Raw genomic sequence first — 20,878 nt, 5'->3', positions numbered from 1 at the left:
ATGAGAGAGAAACATTGACCAGCTGCCTCCTGCACACCCCCTACCGGGGATGTGCCCGCAACCAATGTACATGCCCTTGACCGGAATCGAACCTGAGACCCTTCAGTCCGCAGACCGACGCTCTATCCACTGAGCCAAACCGGTTTCGGTCATACATATTTTTTAATGAATGGATAACACCTTTGTCCGCCATCTTTGAAATCCCCTGGGTTCATTCAGCAACCCTCCCAATTTCTCTGGGCACGGGACTCGGGACTCAGTGCTGAAACCTGGACAGTCTCGGGCAAACCGCCCTGTGTGTGACAATGTCTGACTAAACCCACTAAGCGATAGAGATGAATGGTAGAACTGAGAAATTTTCAGAAAGAAAGGGCTTAAAATCCGACAGAATTCGATCAGATGGCTCCGCCCACTCATGGCCGTAGTCCCGCCCCTTCAACCGCCAGCCCTCTCTGACTCCGCCCCCTTCTGGGAAGGTCACCTTAAAAAACGCGGGAGGCCAACTGGGCATGCGCCGGGTACTCCGCTACTGCGCACGCTCGCCTCGGCCTTCTCGGCTTCCCCCCCCCCCTCCCCCCCACCCGGGAGACCGGAAGCCGCCTCCCTCTCTGCGGCTGGGACGAGGCTAGCGGATCCAGGGTGGACCTTGGCTCGGCGCCGCGGTGCTCGGCGGAACGCGGGCGGAGAGCGACCTCGGGGTAAGGGGTGGGGCTCGCCGTTAGAAGCCAAGATGGCGGCGGTGGCCAGAGTGTCCTTGAGGCGCCGGTTCCCGGCCGCGGCCCTCGGCGGAGCCTGCCTGCAGGTGAGCTCCCGGGTCGCAGGGAGAGGGCGGGCACGAAGGGCTCGGAGGCGGCCTGGGGCCGCGGGGGAGGGCGAGGGAGCCCCGCGCGGGCTGCGGGGAGGGGAGGGCCGCTCCCGCCTGCGCAGTGCTCTGGTTTATCCCTGTCCAACTGCTGCACCTGTCGCAGCCTGTGAGTTGTTGAGGACGAATCCGATTTTCAGAAATAAGTTCAGAGAAGGGACTAGAACCGCCCAGGGTTCACATGGCAAGTGCGTGACCGGTGGAGGCAGAACGCGATTCCAAACATCTGGGCTCCAGGCCCTTTTCTGTCACCGAACTGTCGCCTCTGCGGGAGTGTGAGGAGGGGTGGGAACCGGGGCGCGAGGCGGAGGCTCCGGAAAGAGGGTCTGGACGGGGATCGGTAAGGACAGGGCAAGTGGATTACTGGGGACAGAGCAGGGGAAAGGAGACTGGAGGGCAAGCCAGGCCCCCGGAGGGTCCGAACCCTTTCCTGCTGGGGCTGCGGGAAGGACTCGGTTCCTCACAGCAGGTCCCCCCAGCGTCCGTCTGTAAAGGGCACAGAGCAGTCCCGACCTAGCAAAGGCTGGGCCTGGAGCACATCGGACAGCTCCTAGGTGTTTCATTCCGTGTGCAGAGACAGGCTTCCCGGGCCTCTCTTGTCAGGAAGCTACATCCTTCTGATCTGCATTCTAAATGGGAAGGGAAACTGCCATTGCATACCGAAGGGACTAATTTACAAATCCTTTCCAAGTCTGTCACCTCCTCTGGGCTCCTCAGCCAGGCCCCTTAAGGTGGGCCAGCAGCGACTCTTACCTCCTTTTGAGAGATTGGAAAACTGAGGCTTCAGAAAGAAAATGGGTTACTTGCTCAGAATGACATGGCCAAGACTTGGTAGGTCCAGGATCTAAATCCAGGTGTGTGTTTGTTTGTTTTTTAACATGATAATGTGAGGACCTCCTGGCACAGATCTGGGCACATGGTCAGTGTACAGGGAGTACCCGTTCCTTTCCTCTGCCCTTCTCGCACTTAGATGAGAATATCTCTCATTTCAAGCAGCTGCTCCGGCTGCAGAGCCCCGTGCACACGGCCCGTTTCTAAGGCTGGCGCTTTCCAGTGTGCTGTCGGTGGACTTGGACCCGTTCCTTTTATAGTCTGAGAAGGGGAGATAGGAAAGAGGACTGCCGACCAGAGCTCAAGCCGGTGTCTTCTGAGCATTAAATTGATGACTGGTAGTGACCTTGTTTACCAGTCCCTTTCATAGCCGTTGAGCAAGCAGTTACTCGGAGAGAGCCCCACCAATGGGAGTGAGTTCCACAGCTCGGCCCGCTTCCAAGAACACAATGTAGAGAGGGCTAGTTTCACAGGTCAGTGTTGTCATTCCCCGGGAGGCCATTGTAGGGCCTCCTGAGGGCAGGAAAACAGAAGAGCCACCACCCCCATCCCACCCCCACCTTACAAACTTCGAAAGAATTCAGTCATGAACGCGGTGTTACCGGTGGGGGATATGCAGGTTCCTAGGACTCTAGGACGCAGTAGGATTTCTCGTCTGAATTCCTTTCATGCACTAGTCTGCCCCGCTAAACCACAGTTATGCCTGTAAGCAATCAGTTGTTCTCTGTGTTCCCTTATTTCTTCATCCAGACTATGAACTCCTTTAGGGCAAGTACCACCTCCTTTCCGTTGTGGATCTCATTGCTCCTGGCACTGGCAGAGCTTCCGATACCTGCCTGCCAATCAGAATAATACAAAAACTGATAATGTTGCCATTTGAAAAGTGGAGATTATTTTCTGGACTATATTAGAGCTTGACCCCTCCAGTTAATCTTATGAGGTCGATTTTAATAATCCCTCCCCTTTCACAAAAGAGGAGATGAAATCAGAGAGGTTAACTAACATGCCAGTGAACACACAGCTTCTGGCCCTGGCTGGGTAGCTCAGTTGGTTGGAGTGTCATCCCAGTGCGCCAAGGTTAAAGGTCCGATCTCCAGGCGGGACACGGGGATCAACTGGTGACTGCATGGGTAGGTGGAACAGAAAGTTGATGTTTCCTCTCTCGCGCGCGCTCTCTCTCTCTCAAATCAATAAATAAAATTTAAAAAAAACATACGGCTTGGATTTGAACCTTGCCACACATTTCTGAAACTTTGCACACGTCTCCCTTCACCTCAGAAGCAAGGCTCAGGTTTTACTCAGGTTTCCACCCATCTGCCCTCCTCCTCTCCATTTGCCCACCTTTCTCCTATCTCCGAATCTGAATCTGCTCTAACTAGTTCCAGGCCTGCTCCTTGAGGAATCTCTCCTAAAGGACTGACAAGCAGCCTTCAGCGTGAATCAGAATTCACTCTTCTCAGTTTGGTTCAGTCCAGTTGTTATCTTCCTTCCTTAAACTATGAAGTTAATTTTTTCCAAGGTACACTCAGCCTTGAGTACTCATTAGTTTTGTAGATTGAAGGAGAAATGCTTTTTTAAAAAATGCATTTTTATTGATTTCAGAGAGGAAGAGAGAGAGACATCAATAATGAGAGACAGTCACTGATCGGCTGCCTCCTGGGACTTGAGTCTGCAACCCGGGCACGTGCCCTGACTGGCAATTGAACCATGACCTCCTGGTTCATAAGTTTACACTCAACCACTGAGTCATGAAGTAGAAATGCTTTTGAAAAACCCTCCTCTGTCATGGGCTTGTAGTAAATTGCTTGATAGACAACAAAAGGGAAAAACCTCCCTGCTTTTGCCCATGTGTTCGCCTTTGCTTCCTGTTACTGTGGGAGAATTGGCAGTACTCCCTTCACTCGTCCTCTCCATCCCACCACTTGTTCAAAGATAGCTCTCCACATGGGCTTGCACACTGAAGGATCTCAAGTTCAATTCCCAGTCAGAGGCATGTACCTCAGTTACAGGCTCAATCCCCGGCCCCCGGCCCCCAGCCCCCGTCGGGGCAGGTATACGAGGCAGCCAATCAGTGATTCTCTCACGTCATTGATGTTTCTCTCTCTCTCTCTGTCTGTCTCTCTCTCTCTCTTCTCTCTCTCTCTCTCCTTCCCTCCCTCACCGCCTCCCTTCATCTCTGAAGTCAATAAAAATATTTTTTTTAAAAAAAACGAATTGTAGAATTGCCCTCGCCTGTGTGGTTCAATTGGTTGGAATGTTATCCCATACACCAAAAGGTGGCGGGTTTGATCCTCAGTCGGTGTGAAAAGGAAGCAAACGATGTAAAAAAAAAGAAATCAATAAAAGAGAAAGAAATTGTAGCCAGATCTCCTTCCCCCTTCTTTTTTCTCTCCATAACACTTAACACCGTTTGACGTGCTAGAGATTTTATGCGTGTGTCTCCTCCATTCATTGTGTAAGCTCCAGGAGAGTGGAAATGTATGTCTGTTTTGTCCTTGATCCCCAGGCCTAGAACATGCTTGATCTACATGGTCTAGTCGAGACCTTTGTAGAGTGAATATACAGCGGACGTTTGAGTATTGGACAGAGGTGTTAAGTTAGGATGCATTGCAGGTAACCATGGTCATCTTTGACAGGCCTGAGAGTGAACCCAAACTGGATCAAGCCAGATGCCTATTGCCCACTGATAATACTATCACATCAGGCTTTAGAACCATAGCTGACAACCCCAAATTCCCAGGTTAAAACTTTTTTAATTTATTCTTTTTAAAAGGCATTTTGTCCCTCTCCTCCTACCACTTACCTTAGCACAGTGACCACCCACTGGAAACAGTTTGACAGTTTCTTAAAAAAAGTAAACATGCAACTACCATATAGCCCAGCAATTACTCCTGGACATTTGTTCCAGAGAGATTGAGGCTTATGCTCACACAGAAACCTATTCACAAATGTTCATTACAGCTTTATTCATGACAGACAAAAACTGGACACTGTCGAGATGTCCTTCAGAGGATGGATGGCTAAACAAACGGTGGTTCGTCATACCATAGACCAGCGGTTCTCCATCTGTGGGTCACGACCCCTATGGGGGTCGAACGACCCTTTCACAGGGGTCGCCTAAGACCATCGGAAAACACAGATATTTACATTACGATTCATAAACAGTAGCAAAATTACAGTTATGAAGTAGCAACGAAAACAATTTTATGGTTGGAGGTCACCACAACATGAGGAACCGTATTAAAGGGCCGCGGCATTCGGAAGGTGGAGAACCACTGCCATAGACCATACTCCGTAATAAATGAAACAACTATTGAGGCACGCACAGCTAGGCTGCGTCTCCAGAGGATTAATGCTGATTGGAAAAAAGCCAATCCCAGAAGGTTGCATACTAGATGATTGCATTTCTATGGCATTCTCGAAATGACAAATTATAGAAATGGGAGCAGGTTCCGATTGCTAGGGTTAAGGAATAAGGGAGAGGCATGCGGGCCGTGGGTGTGGCTGTAAAAGAGCAACACTAGGGATCTTTGTGGTGACGGAAATGTTCTGTGTCTTGACCGTATGGATGTCAATATTCTAGCTGTGATAGTGTGCTATAGTTTTGTACATGTTACTATTGGGGGAAATTGAGTAAAGGGTAGGTGGGATCTCAGTGTTTCTTATAAATTCCTATGATTCTACAATTATTTCAAAATGAAAAGCATTAACTTTTTGGAAAAACAACAGACTGATATACCCAACAACATGCATGAATCAGAAGCATTATGTTAAATGAAAGAAGCTAGACACGGATGAACTCTCTGATTGTATTTATATGAAATTCTATAAATGTCACATAAATCTGTAGAGATAAAAAGCAGATCAGTTGCAAGGGGAAAGGAGAAGCACTGATTGTAAAAGAAGCTGGAGGACTTTCTGGGTGGAAATGTCCTATCACAGTTGTGGTTATTCCACTTTACCCAACGCATCAAATTAGTCATGTGCCCACATAATGTTTAGGTCAGTGACACCCTGCATGGACAACAGTGGTCCCATGGGATTATAATGGAACTGAATTTCTGGTAAGAAATGAAGGTTATGGGGGGGGGCGGTATCTAACAGGAGCAGGGTCTGGAGCTTGGCATTAGACTCCCTCTCGCTCACAGCACCTCAGTTCTGAGTGCACAGATTGCACCCCAGTCCCTCAGCCACTGACCTGCTTCCTCCCAGAGGAGCCCTTCCCCCAGCGCTGCATGTTCAGAGGGCGCCGCAGCCCCCAGGCCCGGCTGATGGGCTTCGGAGGACCCGGCTGTAGGTCGCTGTTGAGGACCTAAGGTCCTGTCCACGGACACAGGCCCACAGGAGCCACCTGAACCATATGAAGTGCCACGGCCACTCCCGTAAAAGTTTTCCCTTTCCCTGTGGGGCCAGCCTGTCCCTGGACATTGGAAACATTGTCAGGTTGTAATGGTGTAAAGCATAGATAGTTTTATTTCTTCCATCAGTTCAATACCAGAGAGAGCCTTTTATGCCAGATAGGGCCAGTGGAACCCAAAACAAATTTCCAAAGTCAAAACAGTGAGTTCTGAGTCCCACACTCTCTCCATGTTAACACCCCCTTTTCCTGAACCACCACACAGTTCCTGGATCTGACCACTGCTCCAGCAGGCAAGAGCCAAACCACGTGGCCCTGGCAGTCCCTATATTCCTTACCCTTCCGTCCTGGCTTCTCATTCCTGCTGACCCTCAGGCCACCGTCCACTCCCTCCTGACAGTCACTGTTCTGGTGATCGGCGTCCCACCCAGCCCGTTTCTCCTCGGTATTTCCACCCAGCCCACTTCCCTGTTCATGGGGCAACGCTGACAGCTCTGTGTTCTCTCTCTGACCCTGTCGGAAGGAAGCCGGGAGGACTTGGGGGACAGTGAGATAAAGTCTGCAGTGTGTCCAGTAATGCCCTAGCCTTCCCACTAACTCACTGACTCCCCGAGCATCTTCCAGTCCTGCAGGCTCCAGTCACGGTCAATGCCCTGTACAAGTGTATGTTTTTAAAAAAAATTTTTTTTAATGTATTTTTTATTGATTTCAGAGAGGAAGGGAAGGAGAGATAGAAACATCAATGATGAGAGAGAATCATTGACTGGCTGCCTCCTGCACATCCCCTACTGGGGCTCGAGCCTGCAACCCAGGCATGTGCCCTTGGCTGGACTTGAACCTGGGACCCTTCAGTCTGCAGGCCAGCGCTCTATCCACTAAGCCAAACCAGCTAGGGCTTTAAAATTTTTTACACTGTATTTTTACTGTACCTTTTCATGTTTAGTTATGCTTAGACACACAGATACCATTGCTACGTTGGCTACAGAATTCAGTACAGGAACCTGCTGTGCAGGCTTGTAGCCCAGGATAAGCAGGCTGCATCTTAGAGCCGAGGTGTGGAGTGGGCTGCACCATCCAGGTTTGTGTAAGTGCCTCTGTGATGTTCGCACAAAGATGCATTTTTGCCTAACGATGCATTTCTCAGAATGTACCCCATCATTAAGTGGCGCCTGACTATATGTAATGAATTATACCCCTTTAAATCTCACCAAAACAAAAGCTGCTGGAGCAATCTTCAGGAATCTTTTCACTTCCTCTTCACTACCACAAGGTGGCAGTAGCCAAATGTTTCTGTCCATTTACAAAATGGAGTCCCTCATGGAAAATGTTCTTTGTAAAAACGACTTTCCTTTTATTAATGATCTAGCCAGGTTGGTAATAAGGTAAAATACAGTTTTCATCTTCAGTTTCATTTTCTTCATACACTTTCTTTCCTACTGAAAGCTGACCTTTTTCTTTTCAGCTTCACTTAATTTGGGGCACTTTTTGCCAGCAAGTAATAAACAGCATTACTTTCTTGTAATTACTCAGTTAACCTTCAGAGTTTTTACTTTCTTTAAAAATTTATAAGATAATTAGCTAGCTTGGAATATAGTCTGAATTTTCTATATAAAAATTGAGGGCTTACCTTATGCTAGTAATTGCTACTTGGACTGACAGGATCCCCCTCCCCGTCACCATAGTAGAAGCTTAGAGGACTTGGTGTGGTCTCTGCCTAAAGGGAAAAGAGCTGCAAGGATTGTGGGATTGGAGGGCTTAGCTGTTGACTTAGGGGTGTTTTTTTTATTTTTACTGGCTTGATATAGGTTGCACTACTCAACCTTTTAAGGTACATTTAAAATAAAACACATTTTTACATTAGTATAACACTCAGTTTTTGCTCTTTTCTTCAATCTTTCCTAACCATGGGTTGAGCTGCAATATGCAAAGGCCTGGATCAAGGATGCTGGGAGGTGTAAAACAACCTGTCCCATGCTGTGACAGTTCATTTTATGTGTCAACTTGACTGGGCCCTGGGGTGCCCCGATAGTTGGTCAAAATTATCCTGGTGTTTCTGTGAGGGTGTTTTGGGATGAGTTTAACATTTACATTGAAAAACAGTGATGCAGATTGCCTGCCCTAATGTGGGTGACCTTATCCAATCAGTTGAAAGGCGATTAGAACAAATTCCCTCTTATTCCTTCATATAAGAGGGAATTCCTCCTGCCTGGCTGCTGTCAAACTGACATCGGGGTTTTTCCTGGGTTTGGACTCAGACTGAAACATCAAGTCTTCCTGGGCCTTAAGCCTGCCGGCCTTGGACTAGAACTGTGTCTCCCAGTGCACTGACTACGGATCTTGGGATTTGTCACCTCCATAATTACATGAACCAATTCCTTATTATTTATATATATATATAAGTGCATATAAATGTATGTATATGTACGCATATGTATCACACATATGTGTACACTGCTGGTTCTGTTTCTCTGGAGAACACTAATACACATGCCCTCAGGGAGTTTAGGACATAAAGAGAAGACAGCACCAAGAAGAGACCAGGGAATTTTCACAAATAAATAGGATAGTACAGTGTTTAGGAACATGGGTTGTGGAGTCAGACAGACAGACAGACCTGGATTCCACTTCTGGCCCCACTCAGCTCTGTAAATGTGGGCCCATAACTTGATCTCTGAGTCTCTTTTTCCTGATCTTTAAAATGCAGATTCAGTGGAATCATTCACATAAAGCATTTAATACAGTACCTGGCGATAATAAATAGTGGCTTTAAAAATGAGTATGAATTGGCATGTCTGGCATATGAGAAATGCTTAGTATTTGTTGGATATTGGATGACTGCTTCCCCAAGAAGACTGTCAGTAATGTGCAGGTTTGTATTCAGTATTGCAGTTTATAGTGGAGCTGAGTGGAAGGATTTATCTTGCATTTTAAAGAACGTGTGTTTTTTCGTTCTTGTGAACTTTTTAAATTTCAGGCCTGCCGAGGGGCCCAGACAGCTGCTGCCACTGCTCCCCGAATCAAGAAATTTGCCATCTACCGATGGGATCCAGACAAGACTGGAGATAAACCTCGTATGCAAACTTATGAAATTGATTTGAATAAGTGAGTATCTCCATGAAAGTTGGGTATTTGATAAGTGAAGGTGAGCTCTTCATCTGATTCAGGGACGTGCTTTTCACACCCTTGGAAGGTTTAAAACTAAGGTCATCCAGTAGCTCTGGAAGTTATCTCTTTAAAACAAGAATGAAAGGAAATATAAATAATAATTTTTTTAAAGGAGAAGAAGAAAAGGAACAAAAAACAAATACAACAAGAATGATGTGGGTGCCTGAATAACTTTGTAAGATTCTTTTTCTTCCCCCAAATCAAAGCATGACCAATTTCTAGGAATCATGGTAGAGTCGGCTTTATGCATAGTGCTTTAAGTCATTTAACACATTATCAATTTTAGAATTCTGAATGTTTTCGTGTTGATTTTATGTATCTGGACCTGTGTTATATAATAATGATAAACACCATAAACCTGGCTGGAATGGTGGGATTGAGTTAAACTGTGGGACATCCAACTGATGTTGCAGAATTGCTTAGTATGGGGAAAACACCCACGTGGTTGGTGATGAGAAATGAAGTATTGAAGCGAGTAATAGTAGAGAAAAATATAAAAGAGTTTTCCCTTTATAAGATGAAAGCTCAGATCTTTAAAAACAATTTCCCAGGACCTCAGTAGACAGAGTCAAAGAACATGCACAGACTGAGTCCACTAGAATTAGTCCAGCAGAGTGAACCCTCCATGGGCAGGAAGTTTCATCTGTTTTGTTCTCTGGTGTATCTCCAGCACCTAGAACGGAACCTGGCACACAGAAGACTTGCAATGAATAATTGGTGAGTGAAGAAAAATTAATGTATTTATGACAAATACTCAACAATTGTAGTTAGTATTCAAAGATCTCAAACACTGAGAATAGCAGAGGTTTTTAAAGGTAACATTTCCCAATGTTGGCAAAAGTCCAGTGAAAAGGGTGTTTGCATGTTGCTGATAGAAATACGGATAATGCAAATGTGTTAACTAACCTTATTGTGCTAATCATTTCACAATATATACATATATCAAATTGTCACATCATACACCCTAAATTCACACAGTGTTATGTTTTATTTCATCTCCATAAAGCTGGAGAAAAAGAAATACAGGTGATGCTAAAGGATATTTGGGGAGAGGGCATATTTTTTAAATCCCATGCATAGAGAAATACTGAAAGGAATCAGGTGGCAACCAGGAAATAAAATTTGTTGAGCATTTCTGTGTACTCCACATAAAAATTGCATGTTTTTATTTAATCTTCGTTACAGTCTTGTGATACAATATTGATTCCGTTTTACAGATAAACTGAGGCTCAGACAGGAAGCCATTTGCATAGAATCACAGATTCTGCGTGAGGATAATTGTTAAACTAAGTGTATGTGGCAGGCAGTGCTCTCTTTGTTTCTTTCCTCGTGTATTCATTCACAGCAGCAGTCCTGTGAGATGGAGCTGTTGCTCTCTGGGCTTTATAGACAGGAAGCTGATTGATTTGCCTGTAACCTAGTAAGTGTCCAAGGCAGGATTCAGACCAGGCTCTCAAATGCCAGGCCTGCACTCTGGATCCCAAGGCCAGGGTCGCTGCCCTTTTTTTTTTTTTTTTTTTTTAATCTTTTTATTGATTTCAGAGAGTAAGAAAGAGAGAAATAGAAACATCAATGATGAGAGGGTATCATTGATTAGCTGCCTCCTGGAGCCCACAACCTGGGCATGTGCCCTGACTGCGAATCGAACCGTGACCTCCTGGTTCATAGATCGATGCTCAACCACTGAGCCACACCAGCCCTTAGGCCTTTCACTGTACCCATGCCCATGGAGCACTCAGTGCTTGAGATTAGGGGACTGTGGGTGATGGATCTTTCATTCTCTACCATGTTTTTCTTATGGTTGTGCATTATTATTGTTATTAATGAACCACTTAAAGCTACTTATTGTTTGGATTCTGAAATTTTTAAATTTGAAATAAATTATTTGGGAAAGCTTTGCAGGGAACTTTAGAAGAAAAAAGAAAAAGAAAAAAGAAAAACTGCCAGTATGTGGAAGTTGTTTTCTTACCTAAATATTTTTCTACTTTAGCTTTCTATTTCCTAGAAGTGTATATTCAATGTGATCACCAAAATAGAACTCTGCAGTACTCTGAATGTGTAAGAATGTGCAAAAATAAAATGGGGAAATTCTGTAGGTGCCCCGCGAAGGCCAAGCGGATAATAAAAGCAGCTGATTAGGCAGATGTCTCATCTTATTATGATAAAAGTGTGGGGAGAGTGAACTTCGCTTAAGTATAACTGGGTTCTTTTGTTCTTGTTTTGGGTTTGGTCAGATGTGGCCCTATGGTGTTGGATGCTTTAATCAAGATTAAGAATGAAATGGATTCTACCTTGACCTTCCGAAGATCTTGCAGAGAAGGTAAGCACTTCCTTCCCTGTTGGGCCCCGCATACGTATGTTCTGGTTCCCAAAAGGCCTGGCCAGAGCTGACAGAAATACCTAAGAACAGCCGCAGGGCTCTGCCAGCTGACCTGCTGTGCATTGCACTTCCTTTTCTTGGGGAAATTTTAGCTGGTACAAGTTCTGGTTTCTGAGTTTGCTTCCCTTCAAGAGCTTTCTGTCGCGTGGGTGCTGCATCTGGCGGTGCCTGAGAGCTGCTGCTGCCTTCGAGGACTAGCTCAGTACGCTAGCCGGCTGCCTCGGCTCTGCTGGGCTCGTGTATTAGGGGGCAGTAGAGAGAGAGTAACTGGTGCTTATGTGCACGTAACATTTGTCCAACAGGGAGGCATGTGCGTCCCTCCTGCTCCCAGCATTACATGTGCACAGAGCTGGTGCTCACTAGGAATGTTCTGGATGGGAACAGCGTGTCCCATAGTGTGCTGCTGGTGCCACCTGAGCTGATTTCCGGCAGTGTGCAGGCTAGCCTTTTTTACCTTAATAGCTATGCATTTATTTACATATTAGAAAAACATAATTACTGCTGACAGCGTAGCAGTGATACAAGAATGGTATTTTAATATGAATTTAAGTAAAAATGATTTGATTTAAAGAAAACCCCTATATAATCGTTCAGGTGGTTCTCAGATGTGGCAAAAATCACACGGGGGTGCCATGAAGCCCGGCTGGCCTGATGGCTGTGGAGCGCAGCGTGTGTGCCAGGCTCCGTTCTGTGCATTCTATGTGAGATAGATTAGTGCTGTTATATTTACATTCGATGTGCGGATGAAGAAACTGAGCCCAGGGAGGGGAGGGCCTTCCAAAAGGACACACAGCTAGTGAGCTGGGAAGCCAGGAGTCAGCCTGAGTGGTCCGATTCCAGAACTGCATTTCAGGCAATACAGTCTGGCCGGGCTTGGAAAACCCAGGAAAAAGCCGAAAAGCGTAGCTTGGGCCAAGACCGAGGGCTGGGATTGAACTCACTTCCTAAAATAACCTTCCAGAAAGGAAAAGTCACTATAAATATTGACCCATCACTTTTTATGTTTGTTCTGCTGTGCATTTCAAGACCTATTTCTAAGACATCTGTTTTGATTTAGCTAATCTTACAGGATTGGGTTTAATGTAGCAAATGCTGACAGATATTTTGATAGTTGGGCTGAGTCCTGCTGTTCAGGGAACATTCTGCTGTAATTAAACACCAACTTTCCCCACATAAATCCTGGCAACACAGGAAATAGAGATGCTTTTCAGTAACCTTCTCTTCCCCCCTCCCCCCAGACTCAGCCAAGAACATCGGTGTGGCCCCTCAACTGAAATACCCGAGGCAGAATGAAATTAATTGCCGCTCCTTTTTACTCCCTTATTACTTGTTAAGAGAATTTCCAGGGGAGCCTTTTTAAGAGAAGATTAATTGGATTTATTTTTTAAATTATGTACCATTTCTTTTAAACACAGTGCTATGTGTTTAAATAGAAACACAGTTGAGTGCCAGGTGTACATCAGTATATCGATAATATTCAATCTCTTGAGGAGTATTTGCCTAAAACTTTAGAAGTAGAAGAGATCTATGTGTTCTCTTATGGAGAAGGAGAGGGGAGAGTCTTATAAAAGTGGTAACCCTCATAGCAGCACAATTCACCACAGCTAAGATTTGGAAACAGCCTAAGTGCCCATCAGCAGATAGTGGATTAAAAAACTGGTACATCTACACAATGGAATACCACGCTGCAGTAAAAAAGGAGGAGTTCTTACCATTTGCAACAGCATGGATGGAATGGAGAGCATTATGTTAAGTGAAATAAGCCAGTCAGAGAAAGATAAATATCACATGATCTCACTCATTAATGGAATATAATGAACAACATAAACTGATGAACAAAAACAGATCCAGAGACAGAGAAGCATCGATCAGACCGTCAAACCTCAGAGGGAAGGGAGGGGAGGGGAGGGGACGGGGAGAGATCAACCAGAGGACTTGTATGCATGCATATAAGCATAACCAATGCACACAGACAACAGTGGGGTGAGGGCACGAGTGGAGGGGATGGGGAGGTAATCGGGGGATAAGGACACATATGTAATAACTTAATCGATAAAAAAATTAAAATAAAAAAGTGGCAACCCAGTGCAAGTTTCATGAGTAATCCCATTTCTCTGGCCTGAAGCTCAAAATACAGCTCCAGAGAAGCAGCTCCAGGGGTTTAACTTGCATAGCCAGTTTTAAACTCGGCCATACCTCGGAAACTTCCATGCACAGGAAGTGAGTCCAGGCTAAGGAAATTCTCATTTCAGGGTCCCTTGGTCAGCACCTCATTTCTGCTTGCTTTGCTTTGGTTGCTTTGACATTAGTTTATTCTTCTCCTTGGGAAGTTAGTGCTCGGGCAGCTTTTGTGGGTCTCATAGCCTCCGGCTGCTTGTCTTGTGGAGACAAGAGAGGAAGAGCTGCCTCTGGGTAATCTGTGGCCAGGCCTCGGCCTTATGATGGCCAAGACGGTGTTGATTCGTTTGGGGGTATTGTAAGCTCTTAAGAGTTCGCGCTCAAATAACACTGGCTTCCGAGATCAAAGATGGGGCATGTGGCCAGAGACGATGGCTTTTAAAAATACAGGCTGGTTTTCTCTCAAAATACATGAAGCACGAAGCTAGGACTGGTGCTGGGAACTCCGTGGTGCCAGCTGGATCCCAGGCTCCTTCTGTCCTGGTGCCGTCCACCCTCAGGGTTGCCTCATGGTCACAAAATGTTTTTGGAATTGGAACTACAGCCCGTAGATCTGCATTCTCGATAAGAAGGAGGGGAGAAAAGGCCGCAGGCACCTCTGCCAGAGCTGTGCTGCCTGCCAGTACTGCTCCCGCTGTTACTGTAACTGGCGGCAGTCCAGAGGAAAGAACTTGAAGCTGGGTGACTGAACCGGAAGCTGGGTGAGGACGTGTTGGCTGTATTTTGTCTCTCAGGTATCTGTGGCTCCTGTGCAATGAACATCAATGGAGGCAACACTCTAGCTTGCACCCGGAGGATTGACACCAACCTCAACAAAGTCTCAAAAATCTACCCTCTTCCACATATGTATGTGATAAAGGATCTGGTTCCTGTGAGTTTCTGCATCCCTCCCCGCCATCCCCCCCCCCCCCCATATTTTTTGCAAGGGTGCGGGGAGAGGTATGTTCAGGTTATGCTATTAGTTCTTTCGGGCAGTTCTTTCCTATCTGAGCTTAACTAAGCAATTTGACTGTTGGAAGATAAACAGGCCTGGAAGATCTTCCAGCAGCTCATTTGGTGAAGATTTTTGGGGAATAACAGGGCACAAAATTGCAACAGTCCCAGAAACGAAGAATTTGGCCATAACTTCAAAGAATTCAGCAACAGTTGATACACATTTTGCTTTCGTTTCTACCGCCCTGTACTTGACCACCTTCGCTGAGGGTATTTTCAGGGTGGGTAGGATGAGGTTCCGGGGTGAAGAGGAGATTTGCTAACAGCACTCAACATTGTGACCATTCCTCCCTTCTGAATCTCTGCTCGGACCCTGCCACGGGAAGGTCTGCCTTCAGTCTATCAGAGGGCAGGAAAGTAGGCCGAGAAGTGGGTGAAGAGAAAGCTAGGGGGTGTAGAACCTGACCCTTCCCCCTCTTCCCCTCAGGATTTGAGCAACTTCTATGCTCAGTACAAATCCATTGAGCCTTATTTGAAGAAGAAGGATGAGTCCCAGGAAGGCAAACAGCAGTATCTGCAGTCCATAGAAGATCGCGATAAACTGGTAATTTCCCCCGTTTATTATCTTGATTTGCGGAATTTCATTGCAAAGATGTTTTCCAGGAAGTGTGTCTTGAGGGGGTGGGAGTGGTCGGGGCGGGGAAGTGCATGAGGTAATGCAGACCTTTCAGTGTGTTCTGGAAGGAACTTCAAAAGCATCTGCCCAAGCGTTGGACACCTCTCCTCTCAGGCTGGTGGGAAGTGTGAACCCACGCAGGGCAGAGCAGACCCAGGAGCTGGAGGGCCTGCCCTGGCTAGGAGCAGATTGTTACCATGGTGCAGATGCTTGTCTTATACAGAAACCGGTGTGGGAACTGCCCCTTCTGTAGAAGTGACAGCTAAGTCAGAGTTGCACTTGAACACTGTCTTATAGGTGGGACTGAAATAGGTAAGGGTGAGAATGGGTAAACTGGGCCTGGAACCCCTGTGTTCTCTCCTACCTTCGCACTCTCTTGGAGTGGCTGTTCTGTGTGAAGCTAGGGAGTCTGGAAGTGAAGGAGTTATTGCCAGGTTTTCACTCCTTCTCCGGTACTACTTCCCCCTCCTCTCGGAAGTGTCTGCTTTGCACGCTCACCCCCTGCACACTGTGTCCTGTGGAGAGGAAGAGGTGGGGAGGGGACCAGATGGAGGTGGGTCCCAACCACGGGCCTGTTTGGGGCCAAGGACGTGTGCTTCCGACGGTCACCACTTCGTGTGCCCCCCCAGTGCAGCGCTGATCCTAAGAGTCGTTCACATTCCTGTCCTCAGACGGAGCCCTCGTAGGGACGGTGTCTCACTCCTTCTGGATCCAAGACCCTGGTGCGTTATTTTACCAAGACATATTAGTTGTGTGAATGAATTCTATCTTTTCGGTCGTGGGGAATATTTAGCCCCTCTCCTCTTCCCCATGAAACATTTAAAAAGGAGAGTCCTAAGACTGCCCAGCTCTGACGTGGAGACGACGAGGGCAGCACAGTGATGTGAGTCCGAACAGCCCCCACTTCTGACTCCCAAGGAGTCGGACACATCCCGGGTCCAGGTTGGAACTGGCCACTCTGGCCCAACCAGTCTCTCATGCTCGGGTAGCTTGCAGCTAGTAAACATCTCCTTGATGTGGGGTTATTAGGGAATGAAGCACGTTTTCTGGATAATCAAAATTTACTCATTTAAATACCAAACATTTATTTACTTAGCATTTTTCACTGCCTTAAATTAATATGCTAAACATAACTTCTTTCGTGATTTTACGTAGCTGGAGTCAAAACGTAAACATGCTTTTGTGCTCGTGTTTTTCCTTTATGTTATTTGAGCATCTTCCCACATTCTTAGAAGTTCTTCATAAGCATGAAGCTTGAGCTTACACTTGACTTTCTACTGCTTCAGGTGTGCACATCGTGTATTCTTTAACCACTCCCACTGTTGTTGAACAATGAGAGTACTTCTTAGCATTGTTATTACAAAGAAGGTGTGATAAACATCTTTATCCTTCAAGTTCTATCCAAGAAATTTTAATTTCTTGTTAGATTTTTCTAAAGTAGATTAAAGAATATGACTATAATTAAGGTCCTTAATCCTGTTACCTTATGTTTTCTAGACCAAAGGGGCCAAGTTATACTCTTACCTGCTGCCCAAACAGAGCATAGATTTTGTTGAAGACTCATAAGGTTTCAATCAGGACCAACAGCTCTTTGTCATCTGTCATCAGCTGTCACTTCAGACGGCGGCGTGCCCTTCTCTTTGGCTGCCTTTAATCCATTTCTGTCCCCAGAATCCGCAAGTCCAGTGTGTACAACTGGTTGGGCAGATGAGTCAGTGTGACAGGTGTTAAGGAGCAGGGCTTCCAGAGTCAGGCTGCCTGGGTCCCATCCCAGCTCTGCTACTTGCAGCTCTGTGACCCTAGGCAAGTGACCTGACCTCTCTGAGCCTCAGTTCCTTACCTGTAAAATGGGAATCTCATAGGATTATTGTGATCATCAAAGAAGGTAAAGTCGGTAGAGCATGAGGTACTCAGTGCAAGTTGGCTATTATTTAGGATGATGTTGGTTCCCATTGAAAACCTGATGTCTCCTGTGCTGAGCGGGCAGAGGCTGGTATAGAGTGCTAGAGGCCTCCGCACCAGGCCCTCTGTTTCTCCTAGACTGCATTCTAGGTAATGCATTTTGTCTGTCTGTCTGTTTGTTTGTTGGGGGGTTAGTGTCTTTCTTTTATTTTTGTTTGTTTGTTAATCCTCACCTGAGGATATTTTTCCCATTGGGGAAAAAAATATTTTTTTTGAGAGAGAGTAGAAAGGAGGTGGGGGAGAGAGAGGGAGAAACATCAAGGTGAGAGAGACACATCAATTGGTTGCCTCTCACACGTGCCCCAGCCAGGGCCAGGGATTGAACCTGCAGCCCAGGTATGTGCCCTTGACCAGGAATCAAACCTGTGACCCTTTCATCTGTGGTCCAATGCCCTATCCACTGAGCAACGGCCAGAGCTGTGTAGTTTTGTTGTTTGTTGTTTGTTTGTTGTTTTCATGGGGTGCTTTTGTTTTTTCATGTTTCTCCTTTAGATAAGAGAAGGATTCCTGGTTCAAGGATAAGTACAGTGTACTTGGACTTAAACTCTGGGCTGTAATCCAGCAAATGATTACATTTCAGTTCCAAGCTCTTTTGTTTGGCTCTGGTAAATCTCTGCAAACCACTCCTGGGGTTTTCCCAAGAAAACGCACATACGAGCGGAGGCTTTGTTCTTGTTCTAACCCCAAATACCACATGTAGTCAACTAAGGGCACGGGCTCTTCAGTCCCGGGCTCCTGACTCCGCTTCCTCCTCTCCCGCACAGGATGGCCTGTACGAGTGCATCCTCTGTGCCTGCTGCAGCACCAGCTGCCCCAGCTACTGGTGGAATGGAGACAAATACTTGGGACCTGCCGTTCTGATGCAGGTAAGGTGCTCTGTAATTGCTTTAAAAAAAGCTGCAAAAAGCAGCCAGAAATCCAAGTGCACAATATGTTGTTGGCAACCAGACATTCTGAGGGGCGATGGCTTCCTTTTTGGCATCCATTCCAAACAAGATCCTAGATTGCTTTGTCTTCACTTCGCTTTCAGTAAACCTAGGGCTTCATCTGCAAAACGCCTTTGTTCTGGTGTGGCGAGGGGCCCGGCCTGGGCGGTGGCATGCTGGTGGGCACACCATGCCTGGCCGATATTTAAAACGTGTTTCCTGTGCAGCTGGCTCTTGCCTGCCCATTTCCCTGCTTTCCCCAGACTACATCTGTCATGGCTCCCACCTCCCTCTCACAGGGATTTTAACACGCGAGCAGGGGAGAGCGGAGTGCCGTTGAGGGGGACTGTCAGCTCTCAGGTTGGAAATGGTCTCCAGGCTAACGGAAGCCTGGAGGACTGGCTGTAGGGGTTGCTCAGAAGAGAAAGTGGTATTGCCTTTCACGATATGACTAGTTCACTGCAAAGAAAGTCACTGTCTTTGTTCCCAGAAATCTTATGCGTTAGATTTATGGTCCGTGCTTTCCACAGACTTAAAGCAGCTCACAAAACAACTTATCATTTCTCATTTTCCCACAAAAAGAGAAGTTATGTGGTTGTGTGACCATGTGGCAGTGTTGATTCCCAGCCATGCCAGAGATTGACAGCGAGGTGCATTCATAGTTGGCCCTTGAGCCGGTGACCTGAGTTGCTGGGAACATAAAAGTCCTCCAGTAACACTGCAGAGCAGGTCCAGTGAGTGGGAGGTTAGTCAGTTTTCAGCTGGCTGGTCTCAGGCTTCTGGGAGACATACTCCAATTAAAAGAATCAGTAATTGAAGCAAAGATGATCTCTAGACAGGGCTGTGAAGTCATCAGTTTACTCAAAGGCAGGAAGTAGGTGCTATGAAGACAGATAAAGAGTCATTTGACTCAGTCCCTGCCTTCACTAATTCATAGTCTGGGTAGGAAGCTGATGAGCAACGTAGTAATTAGAAGACGATGCCTGATCGCATACACTTAAGCCCCAGGGTACCAGGTGCACTGTGGTTCACAGGTTTGTGGGGATCACTAATCAAGAGGAGTTCAGAAAGAGTTGGGAGCCTTTCACTGAAAGATGGCGAGAATTAAAGAGTGTGCAGACAGGGCGGCAAAGCCGAGAGAGTCCCCGTCCTGCGCTCCTGGAGCTGTGAGGTGAGCCGGAGGCTGCTCTGGCCCGGTAGGTAGACAGCTCAGCTAATCAGCCCCCGGTTCCCAGGCCTATCGCTGGATGATCGACTCCAGAGACGAGTTCACGGAGGAGCGCCTGGCCAAGCTGCAGGACCCCTTCTCTCTCTACCGCTGCCACACCATCATGAACTGCACAAGGACCTGTCCCAAGGTAGGCGGGCTGGCGGCCCTCAGAGCTGCAATGACAGATGGCCTCTGCTCCAGAGGCGTTGGCAGAGTGCACACTGGGTCATTGGAGCAGGAGGGAACAGAGCCTCTTCCACAGCTTTGGGAGCTGTGTGTGCTGGTTTCTGAAGATGAGTTACAGGTCGTGGGAACGTGTAAAACCTTTAGAGATGTCTGGCTCATTGTGCCACCCGCTGTAGTCATAGAAGAGAGGTTCTTTCTGAGAGAGCTCTGAGCATTCAGAACGTGGTCTGCCCTGGCTCCTTTGCCTGCTACAGTGAGGCACACCAGGAATACAACAAGACGGGGCCCGTGCCAGAGAGAGAGCTGGCTAACCTTCGTACCATCTGAGAGGAGAGACCAGGGAGAGTTCTAGCCCAGCCTCTGGGTTTTAGAGGGCCTGGTTTGCTTTCACTTTGCTTGGACACTGCACCAGCGGGGGAGGGGTTCCGCCCAAGGTCGTCACTTCTTCCATTCAGTTTCGCCACCATTTGGTATTGATTCTCTTCTCTTTTTTCAAGGGGCTGAATCCAGGGAAAGCTATTGCTGAAATCAAGAAAATGATGGCAACCTACAAGGAAAAGAAAGCTTCCGCTTAACTGTTCTCATGCTAACCGTGACCTGTAACCAGCTCAGCTGGACATAATTTATATCTAATTTGAGTTTCCATGATTACAGAATGTAAAATAAAGTTTTAAGAAAAGAATAAATGTTATTCTACTTTATTAACGAAAAGCAAGCCTATTCCTTTTACTCACGGCAGAGGAATGTGAAGGTGCCAGAAAGAGGAGCCTCTGGGGGTGGAGGGGCGGGTACAGTGGGTCCAAGCAGGAAGCTGATGTCATGCAGGACCTGGGGCTCCTCCCAGCTTTGCCATTCACCAGCTGGACAGCCTTGGGCAAGTTCCTTCTCTTTGCTCCTCCATGTACCCATCTGTAAAATGGGAGTCAGAATTGTGTCTACCTCACCCTCCTGGCACTTACTGAGTGCTCAGTAAATAGTAGCATGATGATACAGTGTCCCAATTTCTACTTTCACTATTAGAATTATTTAAAACCAAATCTTGGTAATTTTTTTAAAATATGTTTTTATTGATTTGAGAGAGAGGAAGAGAGAGGGATAGCTGAGAAACATCTATCTACTGCCTCCCCCCGCCCCACCACCACTGGGGATGGAGCCCGCAACCCGGGCATGTGCCCTGACCGGGAATTGAACCGATGACCTCCTGGTTTATGG

At 46.8% G+C, this 20,878-nt stretch overlaps 1 protein-coding gene across 1 annotated transcript; it reads left to right on the top strand.

Moving 5' to 3' along the window:
* Positions 1 to 579: 579 nt before the first annotated feature.
* Positions 580 to 20,367, top strand: SDHB (succinate dehydrogenase complex iron sulfur subunit B). The gene is made up of 8 exons (XM_008148166.3): positions 580 to 802; positions 9,025 to 9,152; positions 11,450 to 11,535; positions 14,508 to 14,644; positions 15,194 to 15,310; positions 18,109 to 18,210; positions 19,506 to 19,628; positions 20,164 to 20,367. Exons 1-8 carry the CDS (start codon positions 731 to 733, stop codon positions 20,239 to 20,241), a joined length of 843 nt encoding a protein of 280 aa, XP_008146388.2. The 5' UTR covers positions 580 to 730; the 3' UTR covers positions 20,242 to 20,367.
* Positions 20,368 to 20,878: the final 511 nt, after the last annotated feature.

This window comes from Eptesicus fuscus, chromosome 9 (genome assembly GCF_027574615.1).
Source record: "Eptesicus fuscus isolate TK198812 chromosome 9, DD_ASM_mEF_20220401, whole genome shotgun sequence".
Classification (NCBI taxonomy): Eukaryota; Metazoa; Chordata; class Mammalia; order Chiroptera; family Vespertilionidae; genus Eptesicus; species Eptesicus fuscus.
The sequence above is the reverse complement of the archived record's forward strand: the minus strand, read 5'-3'. Positions and strand labels throughout refer to the sequence as shown.